The sequence below is a fragment of the Chrysemys picta genome, chromosome 2 (genome assembly GCF_011386835.1).
Source record: "Chrysemys picta bellii isolate R12L10 chromosome 2, ASM1138683v2, whole genome shotgun sequence".
NCBI lineage: Eukaryota > Metazoa > Chordata > Testudines > Emydidae > Chrysemys > Chrysemys picta.
The window spans coordinates 255,469,451-255,490,779 of NC_088792.1; the positions used below are offsets into that span (position 1 = coordinate 255,469,451).

At 42.1% G+C, this 21,329-nt stretch overlaps 1 protein-coding gene across 26 annotated transcripts in view; it reads left to right on the forward strand.

The window, feature by feature from the left end:
- RIMS2 (regulating synaptic membrane exocytosis 2) overlaps positions 1 to 21,329 on the forward strand; it is a 782,248-nt gene that overhangs the window by 371,735 nt on the left and 389,184 nt on the right. For all 26 annotated transcript variants that reach the window (XR_010598944.1, XM_065585993.1, XM_065585982.1 and 23 more), the window contains one exon: positions 11,264 to 12,189. Coding sequence is in view for 25 of the 26 variants with exons in the window: in XM_065585993.1 (XP_065442065.1) it covers positions 11,264 to 12,189 (926 nt within the window). In the remaining variant the exon portion in view is untranslated. The remainder of the gene's footprint in view (positions 1 to 11,263; positions 12,190 to 21,329) is intronic.

A 21,329-nucleotide genomic window follows, 5' to 3' on the forward strand; every position in this document is an offset into this window, starting at 1 on the left:
TAATTCAGCTCCCTTTATGCTCTGAATAGCGTGCTTGTGGCTTTACTCATTCTTTCATTCTTAACTGCCGTCTGTTCCTATTATAAATACATACCCACTTCAACTTTTCTTAGTTGTGTTCACATCATACTGTCATATGTAGCTGCACCTTTTGGTTACGTGTGTTATCTTGTGAAAAGTCTGGGTTTAGAGTACTGTGAAGCAAAGTTGATCAGTTCTTGTGACTATGGTTCAAGAGAGAGGAGAATCATATCCTAATAAGAGGTATCTTAGCTTATTATACATCATTTGATTTATGATTGTGGAAATAGTTCTTTGCATTTTTGTTGTGGCTTGTCAGTTTTTTAACTGTGAAAACTTCCTTGCAACAATGGATTATTTCTTTAGAGGGACAGTTACCCTCTTCACCAAAATACAAATGCTTCAAAATGTTGAGAAAAATCTACATGCTAAATGGTTCTGATGGTAAGCTAACTAAACACTTTTTACCTTTCAGGTTGAAAATTAGCTGCAATATGTATGATGATATACTTCCCCTTATATCTGAGAACCGAACTGAGCCATGAGAATGTCATCTCTTCATGCTCCTTGTCCTCACCACTCTCCCATCCAAGGTGGGGAGAGTCTAAGTCGTTTCTGAATCTGAGTTTTCCCATGAGATACCACATTGTCATGGCTAGTATATTTTCTAAATCACATTTAAACTTAGAGGTGGTGCTTTCAATCCACAAATTCTGTTAAAGATTGAGTCTGTTTTTAGTAGACAGAGGGAGCCTTAATTATGAAATAATAAGAAGAAATTGGTATGGGTCAGAGTACTTGTTCAGAAAGTACGGCAGAACTCTTTATTTTAATGCAAATGAGGGTAGCCATATGTTTGCTTTGTATTTTTGTCACATTCTCATCCACTTCTGAAGTTATGTTCTGATGCTTGCCAGTTGCTAGAAATAAATACTATACATTCATTTTCACTGATTTTTCAAATGGGTGAATATAGCAAAAATAATTTAAAGTGAATATTTTCAGTTCTATAATACGAAACTGAAGTAGATCCTGTAGCTGGTTTTAACCTACGTTTTCAAAAAGTATATCAAAATTTGTCCAACAAATATTTTAAAATAATAAATATTATCTATTTAGTATCTGAGAAATATCATAACACAATAAGAGAGATTGAACAGATGTACCATTAAATACAAATACTAGAATTAGGCACTTGTAAGAATAGTTTTTAAAAAATGCCTGGGCCCGGAGTATACATTTTGCAGGCAGTTCTACTGTAGCAAGGCACTAATCAGCTAAGTACCATAATCCTCCTTATAGGGTAAATTCTTACTTGACCTCCAGCTATATACAGCACATGGTAACGGTATTAAACTATAGCCCTCCTCTCATACTCTCAACAGCTTCCCCATTGGGTCAACTCTCTGTCTTGAATTATTAGTATTAGTTTTGTTTTATGCACTGTACCTTTTTCTAGATGACTTATGTCTTGTAATTGTATTTTGGAGGGAAAAGGATTGTAAAGAAATATCCAGCAAGTTGTATCTACTAATTAAGAGACTGTTCATATGATTACACTGAAGCTAGAAGGATTAAATGAAAGTGCTAGTCAGCACAGAAATTGATGTATTCTCATGATCATGATGCTTCCTACTTCCCAGATGTGCAGTGGCTGATCAGAAGGTAATGCCAGGAAGAAAGGTGCTGAATGTGCTTTGTGAAAACAATGTATTATGCTCAGTATTTGTTGTCCTTTTGGGGGAAATTAGGAAGATATTTCTTATTTTAGACAAAAGATTTATTTCAGGGATTGGAAGATAATGTACTGAGCATTAGGCACAGGAGTGTAGCTGTTGTGTCTTTAGCAAGGTCTCATACCCTTGCTGATTTTTTAATTCAGTATTTTAACTTGAACGACATTATCTGCAGCTTATAGAATTTCCTTGCAATACTGCATTTGTTTTAATTGTAGTTTATGCAAACTTTTTAAATTCTACTATTAATATTAGTGTTTTTCTGTATCTCGAATGCCATTTCTTAATAGTTCAGTACATAGTTTGTGGACATCCTTCCTTTTTATTCATGTGATCTCCTTTACATTGTGCACTCAATTACTATTTAGCTCACTCTCCATTTTTTTATTTTACTACTGTATTATAATTGGTAGAGGGCCTCATTCTTCTCCCACTGATTGCAATCAGAGCAGGATTGAACCTAATAATTTCAATGTGCATGGTGACTAGTAAATTTAGTAAAGGAATTTAGCATTTTACTATTATATTCAATACATTAAATAAATTGTTTTCTGGAAAAAGTAGGTCAACTACAGTTCATATAGCTATAAAACATAGAAATCAGTAACTTTGAAAATGTTTACAAATAACTAAAAACCAAAGAAAAGTTCTGGAATATTTTACCTATCTTATGAGGGGTAAGTGTTCATCTGTGAAGCTGACTAACAAGACTATGAGATCGAAGTATCTAAACTATTAATTTGTCTGTTGTTATTTTCATAGTTATTTGCTACAGTGAATTCTCAAGTGTGTGTGTGTGTGTGTGTGTGTTGTTTCCAGTTACTTTCTAAATCATGATAAATTAGTGAACTTTCAAATAAAACTATAGTATATACTTTGGGGCTACAGTTCAAAATTATTACATGATCTTCAAAGAGGACATTTTATAAACTTCATGTTTCATAACTATAAAAGTAATTCTGCTCATTTGTTGAGGCTAATTCTGTTTATATTTTTCTAAGTTAAATAGTTAAACATTAATCATATTTGTTGTAAATATCAGTCATAATAAAATGATTAGAGCATCTTTCATTATCAGTATCATTTTCCCACATGCAATGTTCTTGATGCAATAAAGAAAAATATTATTTTTGTACTTTAAAATTGTCATTTTTAAACAAAGGAATCATAGATTAGAAGCTTTGCAGACAAACAAAGGAGTGTCTAAAATCATTTTGGTTCTTTAACTTAAAATGTCAGAATATTTTATTATTTTGGTTGCAGGAAGCAGCTTCTCTTTCTCAGTTTAGCCAGTTTCCTACACAAGTTAAATTATCCTAGAATCAGTGGTATTGTGGAATAAACATGTATTGGATGCTTCATTTTTTATAAGGTGTATATGATTTCACAATGGAAGTCCAGGTTGTTTTGTATATCTCTGCAATCCCATCCTGTTCAAAATGAGGTTATCCGTGATAAATGTCATTATGTTAATGATTTTGTTACCACATATGTCCTTTCACTCTGTTGATACCAGATTGAGCCCATAGTGAGTGTTTTTCTCTATTCCGGTTAAAGCTATCACAGATCAGCAACTGCAGTGTGATTTTTTTCATGCTTCAGTAAATTTTATAACCTTCATTGCAGACTTAACTCAGTCTTGCCTCGAAATTCTTAGATAGAAAGCATTATATCGGTGCAAGGTATTATTATGAAATGTGGTTTGTAAGGAGATTGTTGAATTGAGAAATTAAGTGATATTTCAGATAAATTTTATTTAATGATATGCTTACACAATTCAATGCTGGACCAACTGCAGCACTGTCTGTTCAAAGGACTATTAGTTATAAAGTAGCCTGTAAAATGAATATATTTGTTGTGTATCACACTGTAGGCTGCTGAATTGACTCAGCACAAAAACACAGGGTCAGCTGTATGTGTCCCATTTCCCAGTGGAGTGAGAAACCAAATAAAAAGCACAGATATAGGAAAGATTCCATGCAATATAGCATTGTACAGTATGTGAGAATTGGAAAAAGGGTGGTCTGGGGTGAAAGTACCGGTAGTTTAAAGCATTTTTACAGGAAGAGGTTAATATTCTCAATAAGCTGGAGCAATATCTGTTTTTGAAATGTTTGCAAATGGTTGCTTATGAGAATATGATTCAGCAATACTGCGTCAGGAACATTATATACGCAGAATGAGAAAATTACTGAAATTAATACAGATACAGCATTTGTAACACTTACAAAACAGCTAAAATTTGGCTGGATTCATTACTGTGGAAAAGAAAATATAAGGAAATATTTTAATAAAAGAATCTCATTGTAGAAGCACAGAAAAGACCCTGGATATTTCAGCCTGATCTCCTGCACTCTGCAGGATTCTCTCTCTTTAGGTCCAAAATCTGTGGTGTTTTGAGCATTCAGCTTCTACTCTCATTTGCACTTGAGGATTCTGTACCCTACCCTTGCATCTGATGAAGTGGGCATCCACCCACGAAAGCTTATGCTCCAATACTTCTGTTAGTCTTAAAGGTGCCACAGGACCCTCTGTTGCTTTTTACCCAAGAATAGATCATCAATTTCTGTGGAGTCATTCCTGCTGCAGCCAGTGGCCCCAGTGCCTCACCTGCCAAGTCCATGCAATGCTCAGCCCCTGCCTTCCAGCTCACCCTCCTCATCTCTGATAGGTGACACAGGCTGCTGGAAGTGGGGCGAGTTTGGCCAGATTCCCTGGGGGTAGCCCTGGTGCAAGAGCTGTCCTACAGTTAACCCACTGACCACTCAGGTTAGGCCCCACCAGCTCTCCATCAAGATGGGTGGGGGGCACTGTGGGGCCAAAACTTAATGGCATTGCAACCTGGTTCACAGGGGTTGCAGCACTGCTCAGGTTTGCCCCCACGGCCACTCTGACATGATGCAAAGCCAAATCTGAGCAGTGCTGCAACCCCATGTGTACCACGTTGCAATACCACTCACTCAGTTTTGATCCTGCCACCCCCCATGTTGACAGAGGGCCAGCCGGGCTAAACATGAGTGGGCAGTAGGATGGCCTACCCTGCTTCTCTTTCCTGATATGGATGTACTGCACATACAGGTGCAAGTGCCACTGATTAGCACTTTGTCACTTGGGCCCAAATGTCTTATGCATCCTTTTAGGATCCAAACATGAAAGGTCCTGAATCTCTCCAGCTCAGGTCCAGGCACTTTTTTTTTGCACATCTCTAAAGGATGGTTTCTCAACTATTTCCTTACAACTTACTGGAGGTTAGGAACCTAAGCATTTTTGAAAATCCCACTAGGTGCCTGTCTTTATCTTTAAGCACCTAGATACCTTTAAAATATGGTCCTTAAAACCTATATGCATTGGAACCATTCTTAAGCAATCTCTCAAAGGAACCAAAATATTGGTAACCAAATAAAAGTGATCATCTCATAAAGGAGGAGCAAAATTTGCTCCATATATTTGGAGATTTTCTGGGGTGGTCTCTTACAAGTAGTTGCAAAATACCCTGTGTCTTGTACAGCTTTCCTTGTAGATTTCAAGGGGAAACTGGAGGGAACTAGATGCATGCATTGCTTCTTAAGTGTCTAGTTTGTCACTCTGAGGATTACAGTAGTGCCAACTTTTGTGATTTTTGTCACGATTCTAGTGAAAAAATGTCCCTTATTCATGGCCACCATCTCCTATGATGTCCATGGGGCTGAAGCCTGCAAGATGGCCACCATTTCCCTACAGCCTACAATAAAACCTGCCAAGAGTGACCACTCATGGGAGTTAGCAAAAGCAGTCACTTGTAGGAGGTTGTCTCTCTTCAAAGGTATAGTATTGTCACCTTTACTTCCGAGCTGCTGCTGCTGGTGGTGCTGCCTTCAGAGCTGGGTGGCTGGAGAGCGGCAGCTGCTGGCTCTGCCCAGCTCTGAAGAGAGTAAGAAAATGTGGTCTCTGGTCGCAGATGACAGGTGGTCACTCTTCACAATTTCTTCACAGTTAAATTATAGGGGGAAAGTTCTACGGCCTCTGCAAGTAGTCATTTGGGACAGGTAGTTTCTCTTCAGAGGTTGTTGCTAAGGCAGGTTTTACTGTATCAGCATGTGGAAGTGAGGCTGCCCTTAATAAATTTGGCTGCCGCCTCCTGTTTTCAGTGAGATTGAAGCATGTCCATAAGCAAAATGGTGCCATTCTATGGTTCAGGAGGCTGCAGAGGACACAGGGACTGTGTTAGGGTTGCCAACCCTCCAGGACTGTCCTGGAATCTCCAGGAATTAAAGATTAATCTTTAATTAAAGATTATGTCATGTGATTAAACTTCCAGGAATACATCCAACCAAAATTGGCAACCCTAGCGGGGAGCAGCGGGTAGTGGGACATAGTGAAAGGCGGATGAGGATTTTTAGGAGGAGCAGGAGGAAGATTTAGGAGTTGCAGGGGAAAGGGGTGCAGAGGAATGTGGGGGCAGGAGGGAAGCTGAGAGGTGCAATGATGGGGATGGGAGATGGAGGGCACAGAATGGCAGTTCCCTCAGCCTGATGGTAGTGGTGGGTAAGGAGAGTCCCTCTGAGCAGCCAGTAGAAGGCAATGTTGCCAGTTCTCACAAACTGATTGTGAGGCATGGGATTTTATTGGCTGAAGGAGAAACTTTTGCAATCCCACAGTTTCCAGGGCTGAGCACAAGGCCAGAAATCTGTATGAGCCTCGTGACTAAGGACACAGACCTGTTCTGCCACTGATCCCTGCCTTCATGTATGGTCTTATAACACAGAGAGGCAGTAGAAGGCATGAGAAGGGGTGACCAAAGAAGTGGTATTCCTTGGCCCCAGCTAGAGAAGTCCTTGGACAGCAGGAAGCAGAGAAGATTGCTGCTGGGTCAAAACAGTAATAGGGAAACTGTCATCCATTTCCTATCTCAGGGATGAGGATAAGGTAAATGACATCACCATCTGGGCAGCCAAGGAGAGGTGTACATTTTTGTGTGCATTAAAGGCTGACTTTTCAACCTGAAATTATCACACATGTTGGTAGAGGAATAGAGGGGAGTTAAAAAATAAAAAAGGCCAACTAAAAACCACAATTTAAAAAAAAATCTTACTGTTTTTGAGGAGCTGACATAATTTTTGATCTCTTGAGGTTGGCAATGCTGATGTTAAAATAGTACTGAGCAAGTACTGTTTTCCTATCACTTCGAAGTATCTCATTTGTGTATGTAAAATATATTTTGAAAACATTTAAGTAAATGGTTTCTTGTACATATTGCTTCAGTGCTCATGATTATAAATGCCCTCCCCTGCTTGCACGATCATTTATGACAGTGTTGAAATGGCTTTTTCTCTTTACCAAAACAATGGCACCTGTGATTAAAAAGTGAACCTAGTTTTTCTAATGCTGGGAACAGAAATAATCTTTCCCAAGAAATTCCTTTTAATTCTTTATAGATACTAAGGATAATTTGTCAGATCTATAACACTGAAATATTTATATATTTTGAAAATCCAGAAAAATTAATCTTTTTCACAACAATAAACATACACAGAAAACCCCTAACAAGGTAAATCCATCATCTTTCTAATTCTGTTACATTATATATGATGCAAAAATTTTAAATTGATTATTAAAATTTGTTTCTCAGTAATTTGGTTTGTAGGAAATGAAGAGCAAACTTTTTGGTAAATCATAACTAGACTATGCAACTAGACAACCAATTATTGTATTTGTAAATAGATGACTATGGTCCAGGCTAAACCAAGTATTTCTTTTTATGTTTATCTATTCAATAACATCTCACCTGTGTGAAAACTGTAAGCCTGTGTAGATAAATGTAGTGTCCACACTGTTATTTTTACATGGGGTATAAGCATAACTTTTTCAACACTTCCTGTAGTGTATGTAGTACAAAATAAGATGATAACCAATTAATTGAGCTGTATGATAGTGGGCTGAACACAGAACTGGGAGCCAGGGAGTGCTGAGAACAATTTCTGAATGTGATATAGATACCCTTTATACTGCAGCATTGGTGAATTGCATGGGATTTTTGAGTTTAGTCACTTTTTAAAATTTAATGGAAACTTACCTCAGCCTATTTTGTTTCTTCACAAAACTCTTGAACTGATTTAAAAACAAAATACAACTGTGGATTTTCCTTTCAGCGAAAAGTCCAAGTGAATGAGAGTCTCATCAGGCTTAGGCTCCACCCACTGAAATCATTGCCATCAAAGAAGGCCGGGGGGGGGGGGATTTATTTCTTCTCTACTTTGCTTTAAGTACTTATCCTCCAACTTTTCCGGCATGGTGTGGGGAAGGGAATCAAGTAAATTGACTGTTTGAGCAGAAGGAGGTCAGATTACAGCTGAGCTATTTGAATTTCTATGGTACTAGTGATGTCACTACCACACTGTAAACAAGATTTCCCCTGATATGAAGATAAGGATGAGACACACCGCTAAATGTCATAGATCTGGGGGCATGGGGGGGGAGGAAAGCTTTAAAAAACATGTTAGTGTGAATTAATAGCAAACATGTGAAGGTTGTTAGGATTTTTTTCTTTACAGTTCATCTTTAATCTGTTTCAGCTTTCACATCTGAAAAATTGGGATAATATTTATGTCATGTGCCTCACATATATGTTTAAATATAATATTTATGAAGTACTTGGAAGTTGAAAAATACTATATATATTTTTATTAATTAAAAGGAGCAGAACTCAAGCTGCCTGTGCTCACTTTACAATCAAATGGTGACCTTTTCAAAAAATGTGTTAATTTTCAGAAAAATTACCACAAAGATTGCCTTTTTGACCTGATAGTTGGATTTTGCACATCAGAATAATTGACACATTCTCAAGGCATATTAGCTTTGAATGTGCCAGTGTATTTCTGTAAACACAGCAGTATGATTTCCGTTAGTTCATCTAGTTGGGGGAGCAAAATTAAGGGTTTTTATAAGACACCTTAAAAGTAGTTAACGACAAAGAATGGATTAGATGGAAGCTCATAATGATCAGTGGGAATTAGCTTGTAATCTAAAAATAACAACAGATATATAAGGTGGTGTTGTAGCCGTATTGGTCCCAGGATATTAGAGAGATAAGGTGAGATTCCACCCTGAGAGAGGTGAAGTCGCAGGGCTAGGCACCTGTGTGGGTTCACTGTGAGACCAGGAAGGGGTCAAAGTTTATGAATGGTAGGAGGGAAAACAGCAAAATAAAGACAATGGACTTCAAGAAAGCAGGCTTTAGCAAATTCAAAGACTTGGTAGGAAAGATCCCATGGGAAGCAAGTCTAAGGGAAAAAAAGAGTTCAGGAGAGTTGAAAATTTTTTTAGAGCGACATTATTAAGGGCACGAGAGCAAACTATGCCTATGAATAGGAAAGATAGGAAGTATGGTAAGAGGCCACCCTGGCTTAACCAAGAGATCCTCAATGACCTGAAACTCAGAAAAGAATCATACAAGAAATGGAAACTAGTTCAAATTACAAAGGATGAATATAAAAAAATAACACCATGCATGTAGGGATAAAATTTAAAAGCACAAAATGAGATTAAATTAGTTAGGGATATAAAGAATAACAAGAAAGCATTTTACAAATACATCGGAAGCAAGAGGAAGACCAGGAACAGGGTAGGCCCATTACTAAATGAGGATGGAAAGACAGTAACAGAAAACACAGTGATGACCAAAGTTTTAAATGCCTTTTTTGTTTCATTTTCACCTAAAAAATTAGCATTGATCGGATGACTAACATAGAGAACATCACTGTAAATGGGGTAGGATCTGAAGCTAAAATAGGGAAGGAACAAGTTAAGAATTTCTAAGACAAGTTAAATGTCTTCAAGTTGGCAGGCCTTGATGAAATACATCCCAGAATACTTAAGGAACTTGCTGAAGAGATCCCTAAGCATTAGCAGTTATCTTTGAGAACTCATGGAGGATGGGAGACATAACTGAGGACTGGAAAAGGGCAAATATAGTACCTATCTTTAAAAGGTGGAATAAGGACAACAAGGGAATTATGGACCAGTCAGCTTAATTTCAGTACCTGGAAAGATAATGGAGCGAATAATCAAACAATCAATTTGTAAGCACCTCGAAGAAAATAAGGTAATAAGTAAGAGTCAACATGGATTTGTCAAGAACAAATCATGTCAAGCCAACCCAATATCCCTCTTTGACAGTGTAACAAGCCTTGTGGATAGGGGAGAAGTGGTAGATATGGTATATCTTGACTTTAGTAAGGCTTTTGATACTGCCTCTCATAACCTTCTCATAAACTAGATAAATATAGCCTAGATGAACCTACTATAAAGTGGGTGCACAACTGGCTGGAAAACCACACTCAGAGAGTAGTTATCAATAGATCACAATCAAGCTGGAAGGGCATATTGAGTGGGTCCCACAGGGATCAGTTCTGGGTCTGATTCAATATCTTCATAAATGATTTGGATAATGGCCTAGCGCTTTGAAAGACAGAATTAAAATTCAAAATGATCCTGACAAACTGGAGAAATGGTCTGAAATAAATAGGATGAAGTTGAATAAGGAAAAATAAAAAATACTGTAGTAGGAAAGGAATAATTATGAAACAGGAAATAACTGTGTAGGAAGGACTATTGCAGAAAAGGATGTGGAAATTAGAGTGGATCACAAACTAAGTATGGGTCAACAACATAATACTGTTGCAAAAAAAGCAAACATAATTCTGGGATGTATTAGCAGGAGTGGCATAAGTAATTCTTCCATGCTATTCAGCATTAATAAGGCCTTGGCTGGAATATTGTATCCAGTTATGGGTATCTCTCTTCAGTAAAGTTGTGGATAAATTGGAGAAACTCCAGAAGAGAGCAACAAAAATGATTAAAGGTCTAGAAAACATGGCCTACAAGGAAAGATTGGAAAAAAATGAATTTCTTTAGACTGGAGAAGAGAAGACTGAGTGGGGACAAAACAGTTTTCAGGTACGTAAAAGGTTGCTATACAGAGGAGGGTGATAAATTGTTCTTCTTTACCCCTGAGGACAGAACAAGAAGTAATGAGCTTAAATTTCAGAAAGGGAGATTTAGGTTAACTATTAGAAGAAACTTCCTAACTGTAAGAGTAGTTGAACACTAGAACAAATTACTGAGGCAGGTGTGAAATCTCATTGGCTTGAAATTTACACCAGGAAATATAGAAGCTCGTAAGATGGTTGTCATGCTGTAGAAGTGGTGTAAGTACTTATATTCTATTTTTAAAATGTTTAATTATTATGACATTAATTTTTTTCTTTGTAACGTTTTTGGCTTCAGTGAATTATGAACTGTCAATAAATACACAACATGGCATACTCTCATTAAGTTTCTTCAAAAAAATAAAAATAAATAAAAGAGGTTCAAGCATACTTGCAATCAGAAAAGAAGTCAGTGGAATGATTGTGTTTGAATCTGCAGACCACAGTACCTTCTTAATCCATTTAAAGTAACAGATATATTTATGCTATTGGAATTATCGACAGAATTTTCTTACCTGTTGTTTGTCTTTCTTTACTTAGGAAAAGAAGCCCATCAGTATCAAGAGATCAGAACAGAAGATACGACCAAAGGGACGAGAGAGACGAATATTCACAGCATGCTACATCAGACAGTGCAATGCCAAGGTCACCATCAGATTATACAGATAGGCGATCACAGCGTGGGTCTCAGCTGTATGAAGAACCTGAACTTGGTGACTACAGAGATTCTAACAGAAGAAGTCGCAGACATTCCAAAGAGTATTCTGTAGAGGAAGATGAGGTGCAGAACAGAGAGGAATATGAGAGGCAGAGGCGAGAAGAGGAGTACCAGGCACGATACCGAAGTGATCCTAATTTGGCTCGTTATCCTGTCAAACCACAACCATATGAGGAACAAATGCGTATCCATGCTGAAGTATCCCGAGCACGCCATGAACGAAGACACAGTGATGTCTCGTTGGCAAACACTGAACTGGAGGAGTCCCGGATATCTATGCTGAGGATGGAACGACCATCAAGGCAAAGATCTATATCTGAGCGCAGAGCTGCCATGGAAAACCAACGTTCATATTCTGTGGAAAGAACTCGAGAGGCTCAGGGACCAAGTCCCAATCGTCAGAGGACAACAAATCATAGCCCTCCAACACCTAGGAGGAGTCCAATTCCTCTCGATAGGCCAGACATGAGGCGCACTGATTCATTAAGGAAACAGCACCATTTGGATCCCAGTTCTGCCGTACGGAAAACTAAACGTGAAAAAATGGAAACCATGTTAAGGAATGATTCACTCAGTTCAGATCAATCTGAGTCAGTCAGGCCTCCACCACCAAAGCCACACAAAACAAAAAAGGGAGGTAAAATGCGTCAGGTTTCATTGAGCAGCTCAGAAGAAGAATTGGCTTCTACTCCAGAATATACGAGCTGTGATGATGTAGAGATTGAAAGTGAAAGTGTTAGTGAAAAAGGTAAGACTTATTTTCTTTTTTACTATTTCAATATTCATTATGGGTCATTGTTTATTCCATTGTATTGTATCTTATTTAATATACTTGATTGAATCATGTGATCTATAGCTGTTCCCATGTGGTTTTCAGTTTCACATGGTGGGTTGGTTTTTTTTGCTTTGTTTTTTATTTTGAAATATGTTTAATGACAAATTGCAGTAAGGGTAACATGGAGAAGAACATTAGAGTTAATACATTCATTTGGGTATGCTACTCATTTTTGATAGGGACAACTGTGCCTGTTGAAAACTTTCAATTAACTGTTTCAAGTATCTGGGTTGTGTTGTCACATAAGATTTTCTTGGTCAAATGATTAGATGAAATCACAAACCTATCAAAAGGCTACATTTTTAATGATGTTGGCTGAAACAGTAAAACATTTAGGACCAAATTCTTCCTTCAGTTATGCTTGTGAAAGCTGAGTGATATCAGTGTGGTTGCGTAGATGAAAGAAAGGGAAGAATATGTTTGTTAAATAAGTGAATCTATCTAGCTGAGAGGCGAGGAGGTGAAGGTTAGTGGTTGGTATGGATTGTGCTTCAGAGAAGACATATACACAAATTTTATGTTCCTGTAGCAGAAATGCTTATCCTACCTGTGTATCAGGAAGTCAATTTGTCTGTTTGTTAGGTACATGCAAAAATGACTCTATTTATCTAATGTTACAAAAATAACATTTCTTCCCCATTACAGACTAGAATGGTTTGAATATGCTGATGTAAAAAGCAGATGAAAAATCAGAACAGCAAAACTGGACTGGGAGTCTCAGTAGTGCTTACGGTTGCCAACTTTCTGATTGCAGAAAACTGAACACCCCTGCCCCATCCCTTTCCCGAGGCTCCATCCCTGCCCTGCCCCTTCTCAAAGGCCCTGCCCCATGCTCACTACATCCCCCCTCCCTCCATCGCTAGCTCTCCCCCACCCTTGCTCACTCGCTCATTTTCACTGGGGTAGGGGGTTGGGGTGCAGGAGAGGGTGAGGGCTCCGGCTGGGAGTGCAAGCTCCTGAATGGGGCCGGGGATGAAGGGTTAGGGGCTCAGAAGGGGGCTCCATGCTGGGGGATGAGGCCAATGGTTTTGGAGTGTGGGAGGGGGCTCCGGGCTGGGGCCAGGGGTTGGGGTGTGGGAGAGGTGAGGGCTCCAGATGGGGGTGTGGGCTCAGGGCTGGGGCTGAGAGGGATGGGGTACAGGAGGGGGATCTGGGCTGGGGCAAGGGGTTGAGGTACAGAGGGGTGAGGGCTCCAGCTGGGGGTGTGGGCTCAGGGCTGGGGCTGGGGCCGAGGGGCTCAGAGTGTGGGAGGGGGTTCAAGGCTAGGGCAGGGGGTTGGGGTGTGGGAGAAGGTATGGGGTGTGGGCTCTGGGAGGGATTTTGGGTGTGGGAGGGGGCTCAGGGCTGGGACAGGGGGTTGGGGTGTGTGCGTGGGTGCGGGCCCCGGGCGGCGCTTATCTCAGGAAGAGGAGTGATTTGTGTTGTTCAGGAGCAACATTTATGGAAAATTAAGGAGCAGTTTTGATATTTTAAAGGATCCAGCCCTCGGTCAGAAGTATGATGACCATAATGTGGAGTCTTGAGAATAGGGTTTATGAAGGAAGAAAAAGGGAACCTGCAGGGCTCTTGGAGGAAAGACCTCAAAATAGACAAGTATTTTTAATTAAATATTTAGCTGGCTGTATGAAGAATTATATATACAGACCTACATTTTCAAAATTGTGTGAATATTTTTTCATGAACCCAACAGACACTTCATCCATACTGGATGCATGTGCAAAAGTTGTTAGGATACTAATGGTTGCAAAAATCTCTAGAGAGACAGTTAGATACATTGCACAAGATTTACACATGAACATCAGATGTTCCACACACACAAGTCACACAGGCACTTTTGAATACTTAGGCCAGAATTCCTGTTATTAAGTTGCATATCCAACTTTTGGATCATAGTGCTAAATATTGTCCAGCATAAAAAATTACCATTTTTCTTTCCACAGATTGTTTTTTCTATCCCCACCAAAACTAGCAGATGTTTTGTCTTTGGTAGAAAGAGGGTCTGATGATCCTCTCACTTACATTGGTGTAAACAGGAGGCACTCCACAGAAACCAATATAATACACAAATATAAAACTAGTGTAAGAGAAGAATCAAGCTAATATTTATATCACTTAACTTCATACATTTTCTGTGTTGGTATAAAGTATAATGGTTGTATTAACTTTGTAACTTACTTTTTATGAATATTCTTTCAAAGAGTCGTAATTTTATCTTCACCTAACTGCTCATAAATATTTTGGGTTCTTTAATAGTAGGGTACAAAATATTAACTGCTAGGAATAGGAAACCACAACATTCATTCCAGTTTGCCTTTTATAGAGTAGCAACATCTAGCCAGTTTTGTGAGTTGAGATCAGGAAACTTATTGCTATTATTATTATTATCCAGAAGCTGAAAGCCCATGCTGTCGCACAGTTGTGGCAATTGGGCCAAGTAATCCCCCATCTGTGCAGTCTCCTTCATACAACCAATGCAATTGTTGCCTGCAAATTAGTTGTAGAGTAAGCAGGGCCGGCTCCAGGCACCAGCTTGTCAAGCAGGTGCTTGGGGCGGCCGCACTGGAGGGGGGCGGCACATCCAGGTATTTGACGGCAATTCGGCGGATGGTCCCTCACTCCGCCTCGGAGCGAAGGACCTCCTGCCAAATTGCCACCGCAGATCGCGATCGCGGCTTTTTTTTTTTTTTTTTGGCTGCTTGGGGCGGCCAAAACCCTGGAGCCGGCCCTGAGAGTAATGGTGGTGGTTGGTTGAGTTACCTTCGATGTCACAATAGTCTAGGACTCGGCATGATAGATGCATGCTTACTGAAGCTGTACAATGCACGGGTGTAATTTTGAAGCCAAAAGGGCTGAGAACTTAAAAACTGGACAGTAACAGACCACAGAGCCCAGTGATGACTGAACTCGGTGATATTTTGAACAAAAAGATCTCTAAACCATGCTTGCAGCTTCACTCTGACTCAATAGACATTCTAGACTTCAGAGTTGACACACAGAGTGACAATCATACAATCTTATGATACAAATAGCATTACAGATATTGAGACCTAAATCTTATCTCAGTTATGACAGTAAAGATCTAAATAACTCAGCTGAACTTACCCAGTGAAGTCAATGACATTTATACATGTAGACCCTCTGACAGATGTTGATGGCGGCAACCAGGGCTAGGTTACAGCGGGAAACAGAGAGTTCCATCCATCTAAGTCTAGCTCTGGGGCTTACACAAATTCTGGTTCCAAGAATCAAATTATTCAGTTAGGTACAGTAGGGTTTACATTTAAATTCGTAGAGTGAACGCATGGCCCCCTTTAAATCAATAGCAACACTCCCATTGACTTCAGTGGAGTCAAGATTTCATCCCTAATGTTTATGACTTAATCTAGCAGAGAGATGACCAAATCTAGTGTCTAGAATGAAAATATTAATGAAATGTGCACTTAGTGCATCTTGGGAAATATGATATAATACTAGATAATACTAGAATTCTCTGGAATCAAAAGGTCTTGGCTATCAAAGAAACTTAATTCCTACAAAAATGCCATGAGAAAAAAAATGTTTTATGAGTTGACCTTGAGTGAGTTAATTCACATACTGTATAGCACATACTACTTGAGTAATTATTTTCATGAACAGCAAGCATTCTCGTTGGACTTAAAGCCTTCACTCAGAATCCTATGCAAGCATCTGTCATAGGGAATTCTCCATAAAAACCTAGCTAAAACCCAAGCACGTGTATACATATCCCTTCTATTGCAATATTTTTTAAATAGCAAGTTTTTCAAATGTCTTGGCTGCTCAAACAAAATACGCTTGCTTTATGCTCTCTGAGGATTCCCCACACCAGGGGAATGGATTCCATTAGGATGGATTTTACGTCCCTTTGTTCAAGGATCATCAGACCTTAAGGCAGAACATGTAAATGAATTGATTGAGGCCACAGAGGCAGGTGGTGTCAGAACTAGGATTAGAATGCAGTCTCAGAGTTGTATGGTTGGTCCACTGCACAAGGCCATCACTTGGGTTGCTGAGCTTTCCTGTCTTTTCAACCCAGGCAATATTGGCAACTAAACAGAAGAACCTGCTCAGATGTCAGAATCTTGCTATGACAGAGCTTGCTGTAGCAGTCTCTTACATCCATGAATTGTTCCAGTGTCCTCTCAGAATTGTGTGATCTGTGGTTGAGAGTTTTTGCAGGCCCCAAACACCTGCCAGTGAATTCCATGAATAACTCGCAAACCTTAGGAAAAGTTGCACTGACAAACTTCCAGCTCTTTCAGTCATTTTACATTTTCAGGGCAGTCCTTATATGGGAAGGGGCTAGAAACTGACTTTTTTATTTTTTTTGAGAAAATTAGCATTGCCATTGTTGGCCAAAAGCAGTTATGACCTGCAGCCATAGGCCTGAAAGGCTGGCTCTGTATGCATGTAATGGCTGCAGGATGAGTGCTTAAAGGAGTATTGAATGTCTTTGGTTTTCAGTATTGGGTTTCATCTCAGTCAATGGAGGGAAAGGAATATACAAATACAAAACATATTTTATGGAGCTTAATCTATGTTAATATTCTGGCAATGAAGTAAGTATAGTGTCTATGTATACTATTAGAGTATGTGTTAGATTTATCAATATGCTTCACTTTCTAACAAGATGTCAAATTATATAAATAATGGTAAATTGTATGACTTAAACCAGGCATTGCATTTGTGTGTCGTTCCCCCCCACCCCGAGCTTTTAAACTTAAAGCTGATCAAGCTTCATGGTATAAATTAAGGTGAGGACATCAGCCTTTCCTTTAGAATTCCATTCTACTTCCTTTTTCATAAAATTAATTACAAAAATGGTAAAATAAGAAAATTTAAAATCTTTCATGAACCAAGGTCTCTGCTGCGTTGTCTGGTAACTGTCTCTATAGTTACTAGGATGGTCAAGGCTCCCCTGCTGGGTCTGGGCCACTCTCCCAACCTGGCTGTGGCCATGCCTCAGCCTGCTCCCTAGATCAGTCCCCAGCCCCAGGTCTGGGGTGCCTTTGGGCTTGCTTCTCCCAGAAGATGCAGCACCACATATGCACTGTCTCTCTAAGCCTGCTCCTGCATAGCTGTTTGGTCCAGAGCAGGTAGGCTGAAACCAATTCTGGACCAGGGCTGAGGGTTTGGGGGGATAGGAGGGGGCTCTGGGCTGGTACTGAGGAGTTCAGAGTGTGGAAGGGGGCTCAGGGCTGGGGTGAGGGGGTTGGAGTGTGGGATGGGGGTGTGGGCTCCAGGAGGGAGTTTGGGTGTGGGAGAGAGTTCTGTCCTGGGGCAACGGGTAGGAGTGGGGATGGGGTTGGGGTGTGGGGTCTGGGAGGGAGTTAGGGTGTGGTAGGCAGTTCCAGACTGGGGCAGGGGGTCATAACTGTAACCTAATTGTATAGAGGAAGGTGAGAAGTTAGAGAATATGTGCAGGAAAAAGGTGGTAGTATTCTCCACCAGTGTGCCACTGCCTCTAGCCGCTATCTATACATTACTGCCAGGTGGGATATGGCTAATTCAACTAGAGTAGGGTAGATCTGTGGGGAACACAAAGTTGCTGAATACAGTAACTTCCCTGTCAGGGTATTAGAGCTTTCAGTGCAATTTGCCTTTTAAGTTACTGTCAGCACAAGAAGCTGCAACTTCCACGCTGCGGCTTTAACAAATCATAGAGTGAATATGGGAACTAGTCAGGTGCTGCCATTAATTGGGAGGACAGGTCAGGAGCAGTGGGATCCAACTGAGGACAGGGTCTGAGATTCATGAAGCCTTCCCTCTCATTTTCTGCACATCTCAGGTCCGTGAGATTGCTAGGTCATGCCTGCCTTTTCAACATTGCTGTCCGTCCTGAGGGGATGATGTAGCAGACTGTCTGCTGCCAAAAGGCCATATCTGGAGGGCAGACTTCCCTTCTGTGCAGTTCTAAATGGGAACTTTAAATAGGAAATTCATATGCCATTTCAGATAAAAAAAATTTAAAATATGTACAGCAGCAATATGTATTTGGAACCTAAATATTACACACATTTATATTTTCCCTAAATTTCAGGAGCAAAAGCTATTAGCTAGTTAGATAAAAACAATTCCTCAGATGTCAGTGTTCTTATCAAATCATATGTGAGTTGTAAAAAACAAAATCCTAAACCTTCAACTATTTTTTTAATTGCATGGTTTTACAACAAGGTGAATGCAGGGTAGCTGTAGCCATGTTAGTCCCAGGATATTAGAGAGACAAGGTGGATGTCAGAGGGTTATAGATAGTAAGACCTCAGGGGATGATATTTTGTTCCTTGAATTTGTTCAGAAAGTAGATGTTGCTTTTAAGTTTTGCTTCCTTTTTTCACAACATGAAGAAATGAAGAACTCTGTGTGGCTAGAAAGCTTGTCTCTCTCACCAACAGAAGTTGGTCCAATAAAACATATTACCTCATCCACTTTCTCTCTCTCTATCAAGGTGAATGTTTAGGTGTGCTTTACGTTGGTTTTAAAAAGCAAGAAACCCAAAGAAAGCTCTCAAGATTACACCAATTTTTAGAGCCTAGTTACAAGCCCCTGAGAGACAATGTTCATAAAATTAAAAGTTGTCACAGTATTAACTGTGGCAAAGTAAACAATGAGACTCTCACTACTTCCCCAGTGTTCAGTCCTAGAAAGAATATAACGGTAGTACTATTTATTTGTAACATTTGTAAAAAAATAATATAGGCCCTAATAGTAGCTTTTGGGACAAATTGACCATTCTGCTTGCATTAGGGTGACCAGACGTCCCTATTTTATCGGGACTGTCCCGATATTTGCTTGTTTGTCCCGCGTCCCGACCAATGTGCGGTCGGGACACTGGACAAACAAGCAATTTTGCCCTCCCAGAAGGGCTCTTGCCCCCCCCGACTCCGCCCCCTCCATCCCCCATTGGCTCCCTCCCCAAATCCCCGCCCTGGCCCCGCCTCTTCCCCATGCATGTGGCACTCCTCCTCCCTCCCAGGCTTGGAGCTGTAATGGCGGGGCAAGCCTGGAGGGAGGGGGTTGTGGCCGGCTTCCAGTTCCTGGAGCTGGTGAGTAGGGGCACTGGGCGGGCAAGGGGGGCTGGCAAGGGGGCTGCTCCCCCAGGAGGTAGACGGGGGGGCTCCGGACCCCAGCAACGGCAGGAGAGAGTGGCTCGGGGCCGCACGAGTGGCCATGTAAAGTTTATCGGCTTGGACGGGACCCCGGCCGGCTCCCCGCCCCGCGCCAGCATGTTGCACTGGCCGCCACAGGCCAGGTAAGGAGCCGAGTTGCCCTCTCCCCCCCTCGTCCTGGCTCCTCAGCTGAGCCCCCCCGTCATCCTTCCGGGGGAGCAGCCCCCTTGCCAGCCCCCCTTGCCTGCCCGGTGCCCGTACTCACAAGCCGCAGGAACTGGAAGCCGGCCACCACCCCCTCCCTCCTCCAGGCTTGCGCCGGCATTCCAGCAGCAAGCCTGGGGAGGAGGAATGCTGCTCAGCTGAGGAGCCGGAGGGAGGGGGGGACTAGGTTCCTTACCTGGCCTGCGGCGGCCGGCGAGTCATGCTGACACGAGGCGGGGACGCTACCCCCCTACAGGGCAGGGCAAGGAGCCGGCCGGGGTCCCCCCCCCCAGCTGATAAACTTTATGTGCCCACTCGCGCGGCCCTGAGCTGCTCTCCCCCGCTGCTGCCGGGGTCCGGAGCCCCGCGCCTCTCGCTCCAGCGGCTCCTTCCCCGTGGGGCGGCGGAACGTGCCGCATGTGCCCTGGGGGGGGGGGGGGGGGGGAGGGGCAGCAGCCACGGCGCGGCCGGCATCTGCAAAACAGCTTTTTTTTTTTTCACTTTTTTTTTGCTCCGCCCCCCCCCTCCCCGCGCGTCCCGATATCCCTCCTTTTCCCCCCCACCCCGCGTCCCGATATTTCCCGTCAGTGATCTGGTCACCCTAGCTTGCATTCTGTGGAATGGGAACTGCCACTATTGCTGCAGATATGATTCCCATAATCGTCCCAAGTGAGGAGCTCAGCATCTGTGCCTGGAAGGAGTTAGAGCTGGGCCAAGATATGGACAGTCTCTGCAACAGTCTCCATTTCAACCTCTCTCAAAGTGATTCCCAGGCTAAGTTATGTTGACTATCTATGTCAGCATTAACTTAAGTGGATTCCATCTTGCAATGTTAAAACCCTCCGAGGGTGGGGAGACACATTCTTAGGGCAGTGACTACTCTCGGAAATTGGGCCATGCTGTTAAAGAGGCTTGAGGGGCTGGGAGTCATTGCAGTGGTACAGGGCTTCTGTGTACTTGGTGCTAGCCTCTGTTAGATCCCCCGAGATTCACAGGGATCTAGGAAGATCTGTGGGTTCCATATGCCAAATACTTTGCCATTTGTTCAAGGAGGCATAGGGTTGCCAACTTTCTAATCGCACAAAACCGAACACCCTAGCCCCATCCCCCACTCACTACATTCCCCCTCCCTTGGTGGCTCACTCTCCCCCACCCTCATTCACTTTCACTGGGCTGGGGCAGGGGATTGGGGTGTGGAGGGGGTGAGAGCTCTGGCTGGGAGTGTGGGCTGTGGGGTGGGGCTGGGGATGAGGGGTTTGAGGTGCAGGAGAGCGCTCCAGGCTGGGGGGTGAGGCCAATGGATTTGGAATGTGGGAGGGGGCTGTGGGTTGAGGCAGGGGATTGGGGTGTGGGAGGGAGTACAGGCTCTGGGTTGGGGATACAGGCTCTGGGATGGGTCTGGGGATGTGGGGTTTGGGGTACGGGGGGGGCTCAGGGCTGGGGCGGGGGATTGGGGCATGGGCTTACCTTGCGTGGTTCCCAGTCAGCAGCGCAGCAGGCCTAAGGCAGGCTGCCTGCCAGTCCTGGTACCACGCTGCACCCCGGAAGTGGCCAGCAGGTCCAGCTCCTAGGCGGGCAGCCAGGAGGCTCTGCGCGGTGCTCTCGCCTATAGGCACTGTCTCCCTCCCCCTCAGCTCCCTTTGGCTGCGGTTCCTGGTCAATGGGTGTGCGGAGCCAGTGCTCGGGGAGGGAGCTGCGCGCGGAGCCCTGTGGCTCCTCACCGTC